General features: G+C 48.2%; 1 protein-coding gene across 1 annotated transcript; it reads left to right on the top strand.

The window, feature by feature from the left end:
- Positions 1–2,918: 2,918 nt before the first annotated feature.
- gpia (glucose-6-phosphate isomerase a) lies at positions 2,919–17,206 on the top strand. The gene is made up of 18 exons (XM_079224164.1): positions 2,919–3,182; positions 3,957–4,047; positions 4,277–4,345; positions 8,764–8,883; positions 8,969–9,052; positions 9,205–9,351; positions 9,465–9,536; positions 9,734–9,778; positions 9,983–10,036; positions 10,209–10,269; positions 10,724–10,767; positions 11,002–11,154; positions 11,286–11,415; positions 12,181–12,257; positions 12,509–12,637; positions 12,744–12,819; positions 13,032–13,098; positions 16,306–17,206. The coding sequence occupies exons 1-18, from the start codon at positions 3,064–3,066 to the stop codon at positions 16,424–16,426; spliced, it is 1,659 nt and encodes a 552-aa protein (XP_079080290.1). The 5' UTR covers positions 2,919–3,063; the 3' UTR covers positions 16,427–17,206.
- The last annotated feature ends 2,075 nt before the right edge of the window (positions 17,207–19,281 follow it).

Below are 19,281 nucleotides of genomic sequence, written 5' to 3'. Positions count from 1 at the left end.
GGCGCTCCAACGCACGCCGCTGTTTAAAAAGTCCACTTCTCTGAATAAGTTCCAATAATGTATAAATGTCATATTTCTTTGTTTTTCAATGATCTGAGCTGAACCTGGATGTGATTGATATTGTGTCACAGCGTTACTTAGGGGGGAGGAACTCTGTTAACCTTCACCTCGCTGCCTCCTCTTCATCAGCCCTCAGCTTCCTCAAGTGTTCGTAGACCCTGATCCGCCTCTTAAAGGGACAGTAGCGATGTTTACGAGCGTTGTCCTACACAAAGCAAAGCCACGTATCTCACTCACAGAATCATGTCGGTTCTACTCAGAATATTTTTCCTCCTCTTCACCGCTCTGCTGTCGTCTTTATTCTCTTCAAACGCATCCGGCTCGTTCTCTAAACACTACTTTAAGCTCCAGGAAGCAGCGCTCCTGTCCCTTTAGCGCCGCTAGCCTGTAACCAGCTGGACTCCCAGGTCAGAAGCTGTCTTAGTTTCCCACTCGGCTGTGTGCGTTCCTCTCATGGGTCACTGGTGCTTCAAGGTTCTCCAGTTCAGTGGATCCGCTCAGAACCTCTACCGGCGTCAAGCCTCCCAGCAGAATGTATGGAAGATTAAAAATGCCTCAAGTAAAACAAATGAAGTGAACCTGTATTTCTTTTCATGTTTGCATCAACTGTCAAAGGGCAATTATTAAACATGTTCTCTTTAATAACGATGAGGAGTTTGTTGTTTCAGACCTGCAGATAATAAACAGTCCTGAGTTTAAAGAGGAATCATTTATTAATATAATGTTTCGACGTTCGTGTCGAATCAAACTTGTACTTTTTGAACATCTCTTCCCTTTGTGTTGTGAGTTGGTTGTATGTCACAATTAGTTTACAAAACACCAAATACTTCCTGAACATGTTTCTTGTTGAGTAATGTCAGTAAATGTACATAAAGGAAATACAAACATCGTGTTTTATATTTCACTTTATTTCTCTTTCACATCTGTTTAATTTGGGCATTTCAAATCTTCTGTAGGTGTTTGCATTTTTCTAATAAACGGTTCCAGATGTTCTCACCCGTTCACCAAGTCCAGCTGTTAATGCAGGTGTTATTACATGTTAATGAAGGTGTTATTACACAATGCAGGTGTTATTGCATGTTAATGCAGGTGTTATTACATGTTAATGAAGGTGTTATTACATGTTAATGCAGGTGTTATTACATGTTAACGAAGGTGTTATTACACAATGCAGGTGTTATTACACGTTAATGAAGGTGTTATTACATGTTAATGCAGGTGTTATTACACGTTAATGCAGGTGTTATTACATGTTAATGAAGGTGTTATTACACAATGCAGGTGTTATTACACGTTAATGAAGGTGTTATTACACGTTAATGAAGGTGTTATTACACAATGCAGGTGTTATTACATGTTAATGCAGGTGTTATTACATGTTAATGCAGGTGTTATTACATGTTAATGAAGGTGTTATTACACAATACAGGTGTTATTACATGTTAACGAAGGTGTTATTACACAATGCAGGTGTTATTACACGTTAATGAAGGTGTTATTACATGTTAATGCAGGTGTTATTACACGTTAATGCAGGTGTTATTACATGTTAATGAAGGTGTTATTACACAATGCAGGTGTTATTACACGTTAATGCAGGTGTTATTACACGTTAATGAAGGTGTTATTACATGTTAATGAAGGTGTTGTTACACAATGCAGGTGTTATTACATGTTAATGCAGGTGTTATTACATGTTGATGCAGGTGTTATTACATGTTAATGAAGGTGTTATTACACAATGCAGGTGTTATTACACGTTAATGACGGTGTTATTACACGTTAATGAAGGTGTTATTACATGTTAATGCAGGTGTTATTACACGTTAATGCAGGTGTTATTACCTGGCACTTTCATGTCTCTTATGGTGTGAACACACCATTACTGATAGCTAGTGATGAGAGATGAAGCTTCCTGAAGCTTTGAAGCTTTCCATCCAATCGGTTCGCTCATGTCCCGACGCTTCATGGAGCTTCATTTGCTCTACTGCGCCACCAAGTGGACAATAGATGTAAAACAGGCAGTGATCATAACGACACCATGGCTTTGTGTGTGAAGCTTTAAATGGAATAAATTATGTTTGTGACGCCAATACATCAATTATTAACTTATTAATATTGTGTCTATCTGTATGATATAATGGCGGGGTCAAAATCAAAACTCTAAACCAGTTGGGAAGAATGTGATGTGACTGTGGGTCAGTGGTTAGAATATCTGACTTTCAGTCGGAGGATCGGTGGTTTGAGCCTCGGCTCCGTTAGTCCATGTTGATGTGTCCAATTTTGTTAAAGTAAAAATAAGAACTTTTCCACAGTGCACGGCAAACCCACGAACCATGTCCTGAATCAGTCACGTGGTACGGCCGGCTCAGAGGCTTCCAACGTCACCGCATACGTCATCGACACAAGCCTCGATACGCGCTTCACCAAAATCTACCTGGTTACTCGACACGCGCATCGAAAGGACTCATCACTACTGACAGCACTTTGTGGTTTAACTTTATTGAAGAAATTGTACTTTCTTGATTCTTGTTGTTCTGAGTTTGTCCTCATGGTTGAATGAACTATTGTAAGTCTCTTTGGATGAAAGCCTCAGCTAAAAGAAATGTAATGTAGTGGCACTAATCTCCCGCCACACTCTCATTCAGGCTTGTGATTGGCTCTTTACGTAACACAGCCACAGGTCTGTTAGTGGCACTAATCTCCCGCCATACACATATACACAGTGGGCGGCCGGGGGGGCGGGGCCATCCCTCATTGGTGCAGACGGGTCTAACCCCGCCCTCTGTCCTGTCAGTGCAGCTGCACGTCTCTTCTTCTTCTTCCTCCTCCTCCTCCTCACCACACGGACACCAGTCCACACCTCTGAGGCCGGAGTGAACACGGTCTGCCAGTAGAACCAGAACCAGAACCAGTAGTACCAGCAGCAGCAGAACCAGAACCAGCAGAACCAGAACCAGTAGAACCAGCAGCAGCAGAACCAGAACCAGCAGAACCAGCAGCATGGCGCTCACCAGCGACCCGAACTACCAGAAGCTGGACCAGTGGTTCAAAGCGAACCGGGGCAGCCTGAACATGAGGGCCCAGTTCGAGTCCGACCCGGACCGCTTCAACGCGTTCAGGTGAGCAGACAGAGGCGCGCGCTGGTGATGAAGGTGAAGGTGGTGATGAAGGCGGTGGGCGTGGCCCCGGCGGACTCGTCCTGTCAGTCAGTCACCTCTGACCGGACGGTAGCTCGGTGGTCGCGTGGGGTCTGGTGTGTTTCTATAAAGCTGTTTGAGTCACAAGGTCATCGTTTCATACCGGAACTGTTCTGCTTTAGCTTCCGGTCCGGTCCCACCTGCCGTGCCCCCACCTGTCCGGTCAGCTGTGTCCTGCGAGAGCACAGCTAGCTCGAGTTAGCTGCCATGCTAACAGCCTAATGTCTCTATTTATCTTCACTTCCGGGTGTTTAATAAACGCGCTGTGACGTCACTATTGGGTTGTGTCTAACGTGATAAACGATGGACCGCGTCACGCGGCCACCGGAAGTGAGGGTCTTCGTCATAACCGCCGGGGTGTCGCGTCCTCCTGTCCGCTCAGCGAGCGCTTTGTGGGGCAGAGACGCGTCCGATGATGGACTCACTCGCTTCATGTTGTGGTTTATCCAAACACGGACTGCTTATCACGGAGCTGGGTGTCCCGGATGTGTCTGGTGTCCCGGATGTGTCTGGATGTTAATCAATCGATAGTTGTTAACGATTTAAAGACTCTTATTCAGAATTATATATTTCAGTTTTAGATTTATCGGAGGAAGAAACACTTTTCGAAAATGTCACTTTGGAAGATTATGATGATAAAAAATAATTAAGGTGTGTGTGTGTGTGTGTGTGTGTGTGTGTGTGTTTCTGTATCAGCACGACTCTGAAGACGGACGATGGAGAAATCCTGCTGGACTACTCCAAGAACCTCATCAACCAGGAAGTGATGGACATGCTGCTCGCCATGGTAACAAACACACACACACACACACACCAGTCAGAACCAGTTTCCTGAGTCGTTAACAAGTTGCTCCAACAGGAAGATTTCAACATTTTATTTTGAAAGAACGTTTTTTATCTCGACCGCAGGAAGTGATGTCGCCACGTTCACGCTGCTGCAATTTTTTGTGTGTGTGTGTGTGTGTGTGTGTGTGTGTGTGTGTGTGTGTGTGTGTGTGTGTGTGTGTGTTACACAGGCCAAGTCGAGGGGAGTGGAGCAGGCCAGAGAGAAGATGTTCTCCGGAGAGAAACTCAACTTCACAGAGGTCCTGAACGCATCACCTTAAACACATTCAGTCTGTAACCGTTACTGATGCATGTGGACCTCACTCACTCACATAGAGACACACACACTCACATAGACACTCACTCACTCACTCACATAGACACATAGAGACACACTCACTCACATAGACACACACTTACTCACATAGACACACACTCACTCACATAGACACACACTCACTCACATAGAGACACACTCACTCACTCACATAGACACACACTCACTCACTCACATAGAGACACACTCACTCACATAGAGACACACTCACTCACATAGACACACACTCACTCACATAGAGACACACTCACTCACTCACATAGACACACACTCACTCACTCACATAGAGACACACTCACTCACTCACAGAGACACACACTCACTCACTCACATAGACACACACTCACTCACATAGAGACACACTCACTCACTCACATAGAGACACACTCACTCACTCACAGAGACACACACTCACTCACTCACATAGACACACACTCACTCACTCACATAGAGACACACACACTCACTCACATAGAGACACACACACTCACTCACATAGAGACACACTCACTCACTCACATAGACACACACTCACTCACTCACATAGACACACACTCACTCACTCACATAGACACACACACACTCACTCACATAGACACACACACACACTCACTCACATAGACACACACTCACTCACTCACATAGACACACACTCACTCACTCACATAGACACACACTCACTCACTCACATAGACACACTCACTCACTCACATAGACACTCACTCACTCACTCACATAGACACTCACTCACTCACTCACATAGACACTCACTCACTCACTCACATAGACACACACTCACTCACTCACATAGACACACACACACTCAGTGTCAGTCTGTAACCGTTACTGATGCATGTGGACCTCACTCACTCACATAGAGACACACACACTCACATAGACACTCACTCACTCACTCACATAGACACATAGAGACACACTCACTCACATAGACACACACTCACTCACATAGACACACACTCACTCACATAGACACACACTCACTCACATAGAGACACACTCACTCACTCACATAGACACACACTCACTCACTCACATAGAGACACACTCACTCACATAGAGACACACTCACTCACATAGACACACACTCACTCACATAGAGACACACTCACTCACTCACATAGACACACACTCACTCACTCACATAGAGACACACTCACTCACTCACAGAGACACACACTCACTCACTCACATAGACACACACTCACTCACATAGAGACACACTCACTCACTCACATAGAGACACACTCACTCACTCACAGAGACACACACTCACTCACTCACATAGACACACACTCACTCACTCACATAGAGACACACACACTCACTCACATAGAGACACACACACTCACTCACATAGAGACACACTCACTCACTCACATAGACACACACTCACTCACTCACATAGACACACACTCACTCACTCACATAGACACACACTCACTCACTCACATAGACACACACACACACACTCACTCACATAGACACACACACACACTCACTCACATAGACACACACTCACTCACTCACATAGACACACACTCACTCACTCACATAGACACACACTCACTCACTCACATAGACACACTCACTCACTCACATAGACACTCACTCACTCACTCACATAGACACTCACTCACTCACTCACATAGACACTCACTCACTCACTCACATAGACACACACTCACTCACTCACATAGACACACACTCACTCACTCACATAGACACACACTCACTCACTCACATAGACACTCACTCACTCACTCACATAGACACACACTCACTCACTCACATAGACACACACTCACTCACTCACATAGACACACACTCACTCACTCACATAGACACACTCACTCACTCACATAGACACACTCACTCACTCACATAGACACACTCACTCACATAGACACACACTCACTCACATAGACACACACTCACTCACATAGACACACACTCACTCACATAGACACACACTCACTCACTCACATAGACACACACTCACTCACTCACATAGACACTCACTCACTCACTCACATAGACACTCACTCACTCACTCACATAGACACTCACTCACTCACATAGACACACACTCACTCACATAGACACACACTCACTCACATAGACACTCACTCACTCACTCACATAGACACTCACTCACTCACTCACATAGACACTCACTCACTCACATAGACACTCACTCACATAGACACTCACTCACTCACTCACATAGACACTCACTCACTCACATAGACACTCACTCACTCACATAGACACACACTCACTCACATAGACACACACTCACTCACTCACATAGACACACACTCACTCACTCACATAGACACACTCACTCACTCACATAGACACACACTCACTCACATAGACACACTCACTCACTCACATAGACACACTCACTCACATAGACACACACTCACTCACATAGACACACACTCACTCACATAGACACACACTCACTCACATAGACACACACTCACTCACATAGACACACACTCACTCACTCACATAGACACACACTCACTCACTCACATAGACACTCACTCACTCACTCACATAGACACTCACTCACTCACTCACATAGACACTCACTCACTCACATAGACACACACTCACTCACATAGACACACACTCACTCACATAGACACTCACTCACTCACTCACATAGACACTCACTCACTCACTCACATAGACACTCACTCACTCACATAGACACTCACTCACTCACTCACATAGACACTCACTCACTCACTCACATAGACACTCACTCACTCACTCACATAGACACTCACTCACTCACATAGACACACACTCACTCACATAGACACTCACTCACTCACTCACATAGACACTCACTCACTCACATAGACACTCACTCACTCACATAGACACTCACTCACTCACATAGACACACACTCACTCACATAGACACACACTCACTCACATAGACACTCACTCACTCACATAGACACTCACTCACTCACTCACATAGACACTCACTCACTCACATAGACACTCACTCACTCACATAGACACACACTCACATAGACACACACTCACTCACATAGACACACACTCACTCACATAGACACACACTCACTCACATAGACTCACATAGACACACACACACTCACATAGACACACACACACTCACATAGACTCACATAGACACACACTCACTCACATAGACTCACATAGACACACACACACTCACTCACATAGACACACACTCACTCACATAGACTCACTCACTCACTCACTCACTCACATAGACACTCACTCACTCACTCACATAGACACACACTCACTCACATAGACACACACTCACTCACTCACATAGACACACACTCACTCACTCACATAGACACTCACTCACTCACTCACATAGACACACACTCACTCACATAGACACACACTCACTCACTCACATAGACACACTCACTCACTCACATAGACACACTCACTCACATAGACACACACTCACTCACATAGACACACTCACTCACTCACATAGACACACACTCACTCACATAGACACACACTCACTCACATAGACACACACTCACTCACATAGACACACACACACTCACTCACTCACATAGACACTCACTCACATAGACACTCACTCACTCACTCACATAGACACTCACTCACTCACATAGACACACTCACTCACTCACATAGACACACACTCACTCACATAGACACACTCACTCACTCACATAGACACACTCACTCACATAGACACACACTCACTCACATAGACACACTCACTCACTCACATAGACACACACTCACTCACATAGACACACACTCACTCACATAGACACTCACTCACATAGACACACACTCACTCACTCACATAGACACTCACTCACATAGACACTCACTCACTCACATAGACACTCACTCACTCACATAGACACTCACTCACTCACATAGACACACACTCACTCACATAGACACACACTCACTCACATAGACACACACTCACTCACATAGACACACACTCACTCACATAGACTCACATAGACACTCACTCACTCACATAGACACACACTCACATAGACACACACTCACTCACATAGACACACACTCACTCACTCACTCACTCACTCACTCACTCACTCACATGTTGCGTAACAGCGTCTGTGAGAACCGGTTTCTGCAGCAGAGATAAAGTTCATCAGATAAAGTTCATCAGATAAAGTAGTTCCTGGTGTAGGTCCTGGTTCGTGATGTAGTTCCTGGTCCGTGCCCCTGCTCTTAAAGGGGCAGTGACCAGGTGACTGACGACCTCCTGACCTTTAGGGCCGGGCCGTGCTGCACGTGGCTCTGAGGAACCGCTCCAACGGGCCGATCCGCGTGGACGGCCAGGACGTGATGCCGGAGGTGAACCGCGTGCTGGACAAGATGAAGGCCTTCTGTCAGGTACGAGCCGCCGCTGCCGCCGCTGCCGCCGCTGCCGCGCACTGGCCCTTTAAGACTCACAGGTCGTGACCTCTGCTGTCCACAGAGGGTGCGCAGCGGCGAGTGGAAAGGCTTCAGCGGGGAAAGCATCACGGACGTCGTGAACATCGGCATCGGAGGCTCTGACCTGGTGAGTGATGCTGCGTTCAGGGACCCCTGTACCTGCTGCTGTGCTGCGTTCAGGGACCCCTGTACCTGCTGCTGTGCTGCGTTCAGGGACCCCTGTACCTGCTGCTGTGCTGCGTTCAGGGACCCCTGTAACTGCTGCTGTGCTGCGTTCAGGGACCCCTGATGGTGACGGAGGCTCTGAAGCCGTACTCTGCAGGAGGCCCAGCCGTTTGGTTCGTCTCCAACATCGACGGCACTCACATGGCCAAGACCCTCGCTAAGCTCCGCCCAGAGACCACCCTGTTCGTCATCGCCTCCAAGGTCCACACACACACACACACACACACACACACACACACACACACACACACACACACTCACTCTCTGGTTAGCATGTGGTTAGCATCCGGCTCACGCTTCCCTGCTCCTCTCAGACCTTCACCACTCAGGAGACCATCACCAACGCAGAGTCGGCCCGGGACTGGTTCCTCCAGACGGCCAATGACGTGAGTGCTTTGGTTTCCTGTCCGCTGATTGGACGACTGCTTGAAACGGATAACCTCTGATGATGATGATGATAGATATAGATATATATATATATATATATATATATATATATATATATATATATATATATATATATATATATGTGTGTGTCCTGAGATGAGACAGTAAATATGTTTCCTCATGTTTCTCTTCACAGAAATCTGCTGTCGCCAAACATTTTGTGGCTCTGTCGACCAACGCAGTGAGTCTCCATTTAAACTGATATATGTATTTATACTATGATAACTACACTATGATTATACACTATACTATTATAATATTATACTATGACTATACTATCATAACTAGTGTATCTATACTCTAATACTAGCTGTATTATAACATGTTGTAAAGGGACTATAATACTGAATCATATGAATAATATTTCCTTTGTTTTGCTCTTCAGGTCAAAGTGAAAGACTTCGGCATCGACACGGACAACATGTTTGAGTTCTGGGATGTAAGTCCTTCCTGTTTGTAGAGAGTCCTTCATGAGCAGCTTCAGAGTCATAGTGCTAGACTCAAGGTTACGCACCAAGCTGCCACTGAAGCATGAACAGAGTCCTGAACACTGAACCAGATCTCTGGTCTCTGATTGGTGGACTGACCGTGATGTCATGTTTGCTCCTCAGTGGGTCGGAGGTCGTTACTCTCTGTGGTCGGCCATCGGTCTGTCCATCGCTCTGCACATAGGTACGTCTGATGACATCACTCCTGACCTTTACTGTGTCTGGTGACATCACTCCTGACCTTTACTGTGTGTGATGACATCACTCCTGACCTTTACTGTGTCTGGTGACATCACTCCTGACCTTTACTGTGTGTGATGACATCACTCCTGACCTTTACTGTGTGTGATGACATCACTCCTGACCTTTACTGTGTCTGGTGACATCACTCCTGACCTTTACTGTGTCTGGTGACATCACTCCTGACCTTTACTGTGTCTGGTGACATCACTCCTGACCTTTACTGTGTGTGATGACATCACTCCTGACCTTTACTGTGTGTGATGACATCACTCCTGACCTTTACTGTGTCTGGTGACATCACTCCTGACCTTTACTGTGTGTGATGACATCACTCCTGACCTTTACTGTGTGTGATGACATCACTCCTGACCTCCATCACCTCCTGTGTGTTTCAGGCTTCGAAGGCTTCGAGCAGCTTCTGTCTGGAGCTCACTGGATGGTAAGTTACGTTTAATCTTAGTATCATCTGATGCAGGAACACACTTCAGACCCGTCTGTTAGCGGGACAGACAGACAGACCCGTCTGTCCCGCTAACAGACGGGTCTGTCTGTCTGTCCCGCTAACAGACGGGTCTGTCTGTCTGTCCCGCTAACAGACGGGTCTGTCTGTCTGTCCCGCTAACAGACGGGTCTGTCTGTCTGTCCCGCTAACAGACGGGTGTCTCCTCTGCAGGACAATCATTTCCGGCTCGTCCCCCTGGAGCAGAACGTCCCTGTCCTGCTGGCGGTCCTCGGCGTTTGGTACATCAACTTCTTCCAGGCGGAGACTCACGCCATGCTGCCCTACGACCAGTACATGCACCGCTTCGCTGCCTACTTCCAGCAGGTGAGGGGACGAGGACACGAGGAGACAAGGAGACGAGGACACGAGGAGATTAATCAATAAGGTCATCAGGCTTCACTTTGTATTTATTTGTGACAAAGGTGTGTGTGTGTGTGTGTGTGTGTGGTCGTCAGGGCGACATGGAGTCTAATGGTAAATCCATCACCAAAGATGGTGTCCGTGTCGACCATCACACCGGACCAATCGTGTGGGGAGAACCAGGAACCAACGGACAACACGCCTTCTACCAGCTGATCCACCAAGGTGACACACACACAGACACACACACACACACACACACATACACACACAGAGACATACACACACACAGACACACACACACACACACATACACACACAGAGACAGACACACAGAGACAGACACACACACAGAGACAGACACACACACACACACACACACACAGACGCACGCAGACACACACACATGTACGCAGACACACACACATGTACGCAGACACACGCACAGAAATGCAGACACACCCACACACACACAGACACACGCACATACACACAGAGACAGACACACACACACACACATGTACGCAGACACACGCACAGAAATGCAGACACACCCACACACACATACACACACGCACATACACACACGCACATACACACACGCACATACACACAGAGACAGACACACACACACACACACACACACATGTACGCAGACACACGCACAGAAATGCAGACACACCCACACACACACGCACATACACACACGCACATACACACACGCACATACACACACGCACATACACACACGCACATACACACACGCACACAGAGACAGACACACACACACACAGACAGAGACACACAGAGACAGACACACACACAGAGACAGACACACACACACACACAGACACACACACACACACACACAGAGACACACACACACACACACAGACACACACAGAGACAGACACACGCACACAGACACACACACACAGACACACAGAGACACACACCTCCCCCCTCACTAACTCCTTGTTTTCTATTCAGGAACTCGCATGATTCCTGCTGACTTCCTCATTCCTGCTCAGTCACAACATCCAATCAGAGACAACCTCCACCACAAGGTAACGCCCACCACGTCCTCTGCTTCAGAGACACTAGCTGGTGTTTGGCCCAATGTCCTCACCTGTTGACCGGCTCACCTGTTGACCTGTTGACCGGCTCACCGGTTGACCTGTTGACCGGCTCACCGGTTGACCTGTTGACCGGCTCACCTGTTGACCGGCTCACCTGTTGACCGGCTCACCTGTTGACCTGTTGACTGGCTCACCTGTTGACCGGCTCACCTGTTGACCTGCTCACCTGTTGACCTCAGATCCTGGTGGCTAACTTCCTGGCCCAGACAGAAGCTCTGATGAAGGGGAAGACTTCAGAGGAGGCTCGAGGAGAGCTGGAGGCCGGAGGCCTGAAGGGAGACGCTCTGCTGCAGCTGCTGCCTCACAAAGTAATGACCAGTCATGTGACTCTGTTCCATGAGGTTGATTGGATACTATCAGTCATGTGACCGTGCTTCCTGTTTCACAAACTGAGATTTCTGTTTTAATTTGAAGGTCTTTGAAGGCAACAAGCCGAGTAACTCCATCGTCTTCAAGAAGCTGAGCCCGTTTGTACTGGGAGCTCTGGTTGGTGAGTACTGGGAGTGAAACCAGCAGCAGGCCAGAGTGACATCTGATATCTGTAAAGCTTAAAGTTATGAAAGATTTAACTGTGACCCATAATAATAATACTTATGATGCGATACATGAAACCAACTTCATGAAGTTAAGCAGCAGGTTGTTTTCTGATTCTCATGTTTTCACACCTAGAAAAAAATAATCATCCTGTGGTTTCTCTTCCAGCGATGTACGAACACAAGATCTTTGTTCAGGGAGTCATGTGGGACATCAACAGCTACGACCAGTGGGGGTGAGACACACCTACACACCTACCTAGCTACACACCTACCTACCCACACACCTACCTACCCACACACCTACCTACCTACACACCTACCTACCTACCCACACACCTACCTACCTACACACCTACCTACCTACCCACACACCTACCTACCTACACACCTACCTACCTACCCACACACACCTACCTACCTACACACCTACCTACCTACCTACACACCTACCTACCTACCCACACACACCTACCTACCTACCCACACACACCTACCTACCCACACACACACCTACCCACACACACACCTACCCACACACACACCTACCCACACACCTACCTAGCTACACACACACACCTACCTACACACACACACCTACCTACCTACCTACACACACACACCTACCTACCCACACACCTACCTACCCACACACCTACCTACCCACACACCTACCTACCCACACACACCTACCTACCCACACACACCTACCTACCCACACACACCTACCTACCCACACACACCTACCTACCCACACACACCTACCTACCCACACACCTACCTACCCACACACCTACCTACCCACACACCTACCTACCCACACACCTACCCACACACCTACCTACCCACACACCTACCTACCCACACACACCTACCCACACACACCTACCTACCCACACACACCTACCTACCCACACACACCTACCTACCTACCCACACACACCTACCTACCTACCCACACACACCTACCTACCTACCCATACACACCTACCTACCTACACACACACCTACCTACCTACCCACACACACCTACCTACCTACCCACACACCTACCTACCCACACACCTACCTACCCACACACCTACCTACCCACACACACCTACCTACCTACCCACACACACCTACCTACCCACACACACCTACCCACACACACCTACCTACCCACACACACCTACCTACCTACACACCTACCTACCTACCCACACACACCTACCTACCTACCCACACACCTACCTACCTACCTACACACCTACCTACCCACCCACACACCTACCTACACACACACACCTACCTACCTACCTACCCACCCACACACCTACCTACCCACACACCTACCTACCTACCCACACACCTACCTACCTACCTACCCACACCTACCTACCTACCCACACACCTACCTACCTACCTACCCACACACACCTACCTACCCACACACACCTACCCACACACACCTACCTACCTACCCACACACACCTACCTACCTACCCACACACACCTACCTACCTACCCACACACACCTACCTACCTACCCACACACCTACCTACACACCTACCTACCCACCTACCTACCTACCCACACACACCTACCTACCTACCTACACACACCTACCTACCCACACACCTACCTACACACCTACCTACCCACACACACCTACCTACCTACCCACCCACACACCTACCTACCCACACACCTACCTACCTACCCACACACCTACCTACCCACACACCTACCTACCCACACACCTACCTACCCACACACACCTACCTACCCACACACCTACCTACCCACACACCTACCTACCCACACACCTACCTACCCACACACCTACCTACCCACACACCTACCCACACACCTACCTACCCACACACCTACCTACCCACACACACCTACCTACCCACACACACCTACCTACCCACACACACCTACCTACCTACCCACACACACCTACCTACCTACCCACACACACCTACCTACCTACCCACACACCTACCTACCTACCCACACACCTACCTACCCACACACCTACCTACCCACACACCTACCTACCCACACACACCTACCTACCCACACACACCTACCTACCTACCCACACACCTACCTACCCACACACCTACCTACCCACACACCTACCTACCCACACACCTACCTACCCACACACCTACCTACCCACACACACCTACCTACCCACACACACCTACCTACCCACACACACCTACCTACCTACCCACACACCTACCTACCTACCCACACACACCTACCTACCCACACACCTACCTACCCACACACACCTACCTACCCACACACCTACCTACCCACACACCTACCTACCCACACACCTACCTACCCACACACCTACCTACCCACACACCTACCTACCCACACACCTACCCACACACCTACCTACCCACACACCTACCTACCCACACACACCTACCTACCCACACACACCTACCTACCTACCCACACACACCTACCTACCTACCCACACACACCTACCTACCCACACACACCTACCCACACACACCTACCTACCTACCCACACACCTACCTACCTACCTACCCACACACCTACCTACCCACCCACACACCTACCTACCCACACCCACACACCTACCTACCTACCTACCTACACACACACACCTACCTACCTACCTACCCACCCACACACCTACCTACCCACACACCTACCTACCTACCCACACCTACCTACCTACCCACACACCTACCTACCTACCTACCCACACCTACCTACCTACCCACACACCTACCTACCTACCTACCCACACACACCTACCTACCCACACCTACCTACCCACACCTACCTACCCACACACACCTACCCACACACACCTACCTACCTACCCACACACACCTACCTACCTACCCACACACACCTACCTACCTACCCACACACACCTACCTACCTACCCACACACACCTACCTACCTACCCACACACCTACCTACACACCTACCTACCCACCCACACACCTACCTACCCACACACACCTACCTACCTACCCACACACACCTACCTACCTACCCACCCACACACCTACCTACCCACACACACCTACCTACCTACCCACCCACACACCTACCTACCCACACACCTACCTACCTACCCACACACCTACCTACCCACACACACCTACCTACCTACCCACCCACACACCTACCTACCTACACACCTACCTACCCACCCACACACCTACCTACCCACACACACCTACCTACCTACCCACCCACACACCTACCTACCCACACACCTACCTACCTACCCACACCTACCTACCTACCCACACACCTACCTACCCACACACACCTACCTACCCACACACCTACCTACCCACACACACCTACCTACCCACACACACACACACACCTACCTACCCACACACCTACCTAGCTACACACCTCTATAACCTGGTCTCTGTCCACAGTGTTGAACTCGGGAAGCAGCTGGCGAAGAAGATCGAGCCGGAGCTGAAGGACGACTCTGAGGTCTCGACCCACGACGCGTCCACCAACGGCCTCATCAACTTCCTGAAGAAGAACTTCTGATTCCTGCGTCACATGACCCGCCTCCTTGTAGACATGATTCCTGCGTCACATGACCCGCCTCCTTGTAGACATGATTCCTGCGTCACATGACCTGCGTCACATGACATGATTCCTGCGTCACATGACCCGCCTCCTTGTAGACATGATTCCTGCGTCACATGACCTGCGTCACATGACCTGATTCCTGTGTCACATGACCTGATTCTTGCGTCACATGACCCGCCCCCTCCTTGTAGTCCTGATTCCTGCGTCACATGACCCCCCCCCCCTCCTTGTAGTCCTGATTCCTGCGTCACATGACCCCCCCCCTCCTTGTAGTCCTGATTCCTGCGTCACATGACCCCCCCCCCTCCTTGTAGTCCTGATTCCTGCGTCACATGACCCCCCCCCCCTCCTTGTAGTCCTGATTCCTGCGTCACATGACCCCCCCCCCCCTCCTTGTAGTCCTGATTCCTGCGTCACATGACCCCCCCCCCTCCTTGTAGTCCTGATTCCTGCGTCACATGACCCGCCCCCTCCTTGTAGTCCTGATTCCTGCGTCACATGACCCGCCCCCTCCTTGTAGTCCTGATTCCTGCGTCACATGACCCCCCTCCTTGTAGTCCTGATTCCTGCGTCACATGACCCCCCCCCCCCCTCCTTGTAGTCCTCTCTCATTGGCTGGAATCCTGTGCACTTTGTCTCTAGCCGCGTGTCAAAGGGAGTCGTCAGTTGCTTCCATCTGGAGGACAAAGAGAAATGTGCAGATGTTACTGTAGCCCCGCCCCTAACAGAGGCAGCACTGACTTTCAAAATAAAAGTCCTGTTTGTCACTAAATCTTTGTGTCTTGTTCTGATTGTTCAGAGAGAGAGTTCCTGTGAAGCTGTGTCTCTGTTTACCTTCCATACACCCGTATCACCAGAGTCTCACTTCAAAGAAAAGAATATAATACTCTCATTTGAAAAGATGGAACCAGTTTGATCTCCACACTGAGCCTCTGGTTTAATGGTGAAACTATTAATGAGCAGAGAACACAAGTCAGTGCACACATCTACGAATAATACTTGCATACTTTTACTACGATAATACTTACATACTTCAGTAAAAGATCTGAGAACTTCCATCTCTGAAAAAACTGAAAATCATTCAAATTATTGAAGAATATCAAACAATACGAAAGAACGAACAGTCAGTGAACGCATCAGTTAAAGGACTAACAACAGTCAGTGAACGCATCTGTTAAAGGACTAACAACAGTCAGTGAACGCATCACTGTTAAAGGACTAACAACAGTCAGTGAACCCATCTGTTAAAGGACTAACAACAGTCAGTGAACGCATCTGTTAAAGGACCAACAGTCAGTGAACGCATCAGTTAAAGGACTAACAGTCAGTGAACGCATCTGTTAAAGGACCAACAGTCAGTGAACCCATCTGTTAAAGGACCAACAGTCAGTGAACGCATCAGTTAAAGGACTAACAACAGTCAGTGAACGCATCACTGTTAAAGGACTAACAACAGTCAGTGAACGCATCTGTTAAAGGACTAACAACAGTCAGTGAACCCATCTGTTAAAGGATTAACAACAGTCAGTGAACGCATCAGTTAAAGGACTAACAGTCAGTGAACGCATCAGTTAAAGGACTAACAACAGTCAGTGAACCCATCTGTTAAAGGACTAACAGTCAGTGAATGCATCACTGTTAAAGGACTAACAACAGTCAGTGAACGCATCACTGTTAAAGGACCAACAGTCAGTGAACGCATCACTGTTAAAGGACTAACAACAGTCAGTGAACGCATCATTGTTAAAGGACCAACAGTCAGTGAACGCATCAGTTAAAGGACTAACAGTCAGTGAACCCATCTGTTAAAGGACCAACAGTCAGTGAACGCATCACTGTTAAAGGACTAACAACAGTCAGTGAACGCATCACTGTGAAAGGACCAACAGTCAGTGAACGCATCACTGTTAAAGGACTAACAGTCAGTGAATGCATCACTGTGAAAGGACTAACAGTCAGTGAACCCATCTGTTAAAGGACCAACAGTCAGTGAACGCATCACTGTGAAAGGACCAACAGTCAGTGAACGCATCACTGTTAAAGGACTAACAACAGTCAGTGAACGCATCACTGTGAAAGGACCAACAGTCAGTGAACGCATCACTGTTAAAGGACTAACAGTCAGTGAATGCATCACTGTGAAAGGACTAACAGTCAGTGAACCCATCTGTTAAAGGACCAACAGTCAGTGAACGCATCACTGTGAAAGGACCAACAGTCAGTGAACGCATCACTGTTAAAGGACTAACAGTCAGTGAACCCATCTGTTAAAGGACCAACAGTCAGTGAACGCATCACTGTGAAAGGACCAACAGTCAGTGAACGCATCACTGTTAAAGGACTAACAGTCAGTGAATGCATCACTGTTAAAGGACTAACAGTCAGTGAACCCATCTGTTGAAGGACCAACAGTCAGTGAACGCATCACTGTTAAAGGACTAACAACAGTCAGTGAACGCATCACTGTTAAAGGACTAACAGTCAGTGAACGCATCACTGTTAAAGGACTAACAGTCAGTGAACCCATCTGTTAAAGGACCAACAGTCAGTGAACGCATCACTGTGAAAGGACCAACAGTCAGTGAACGCATCACTGTTAAAGGACTAACAGTCAGTGAACGCATCACTGTTAAAGGACTAACAGTCAGTGAACGCATCACTGTTAAAGGACTAACAGTCAGTGAACGCATCACTGTTAAAGGACTAACAGTCAGTGAACGCATCACTGTTAAAGGACTAACAGTCAGTGAACGCATCACTGTTAAAGGACTAACAACAGTCAGTGAACACATCACTGTTAAAGGACTAAC

The sequence above is a fragment of the Taurulus bubalis genome, assembly GCF_910589615.1.
Source record: "Taurulus bubalis genome assembly, chromosome: 9".
NCBI classification, from domain to species: domain Eukaryota; kingdom Metazoa; phylum Chordata; class Actinopteri; order Perciformes; family Cottidae; genus Taurulus; species Taurulus bubalis.
This window is presented reverse-complemented; position numbering and strand designations above follow the sequence as displayed.

Coding starts and splice junctions, on each gene's coding strand:
- gpia (XM_079224164.1), top strand. CDS start 3,064: ATGGCGCTCACCAGCGACCCGAACTACCAGAAGCTGGACCAGTGGTTC. Junction 8,884..8,968: donor AGATGAAGGCCTTCTGTCAG/GTACGAGCCGCC, acceptor TGCTGTCCACAG/AGGGTGCGCAGCGGCGAGTG. Junction 11,416..12,180: donor CTACCAGCTGATCCACCAAG/GTGACACACACA, acceptor TTTTCTATTCAG/GAACTCGCATGATTCCTGCT.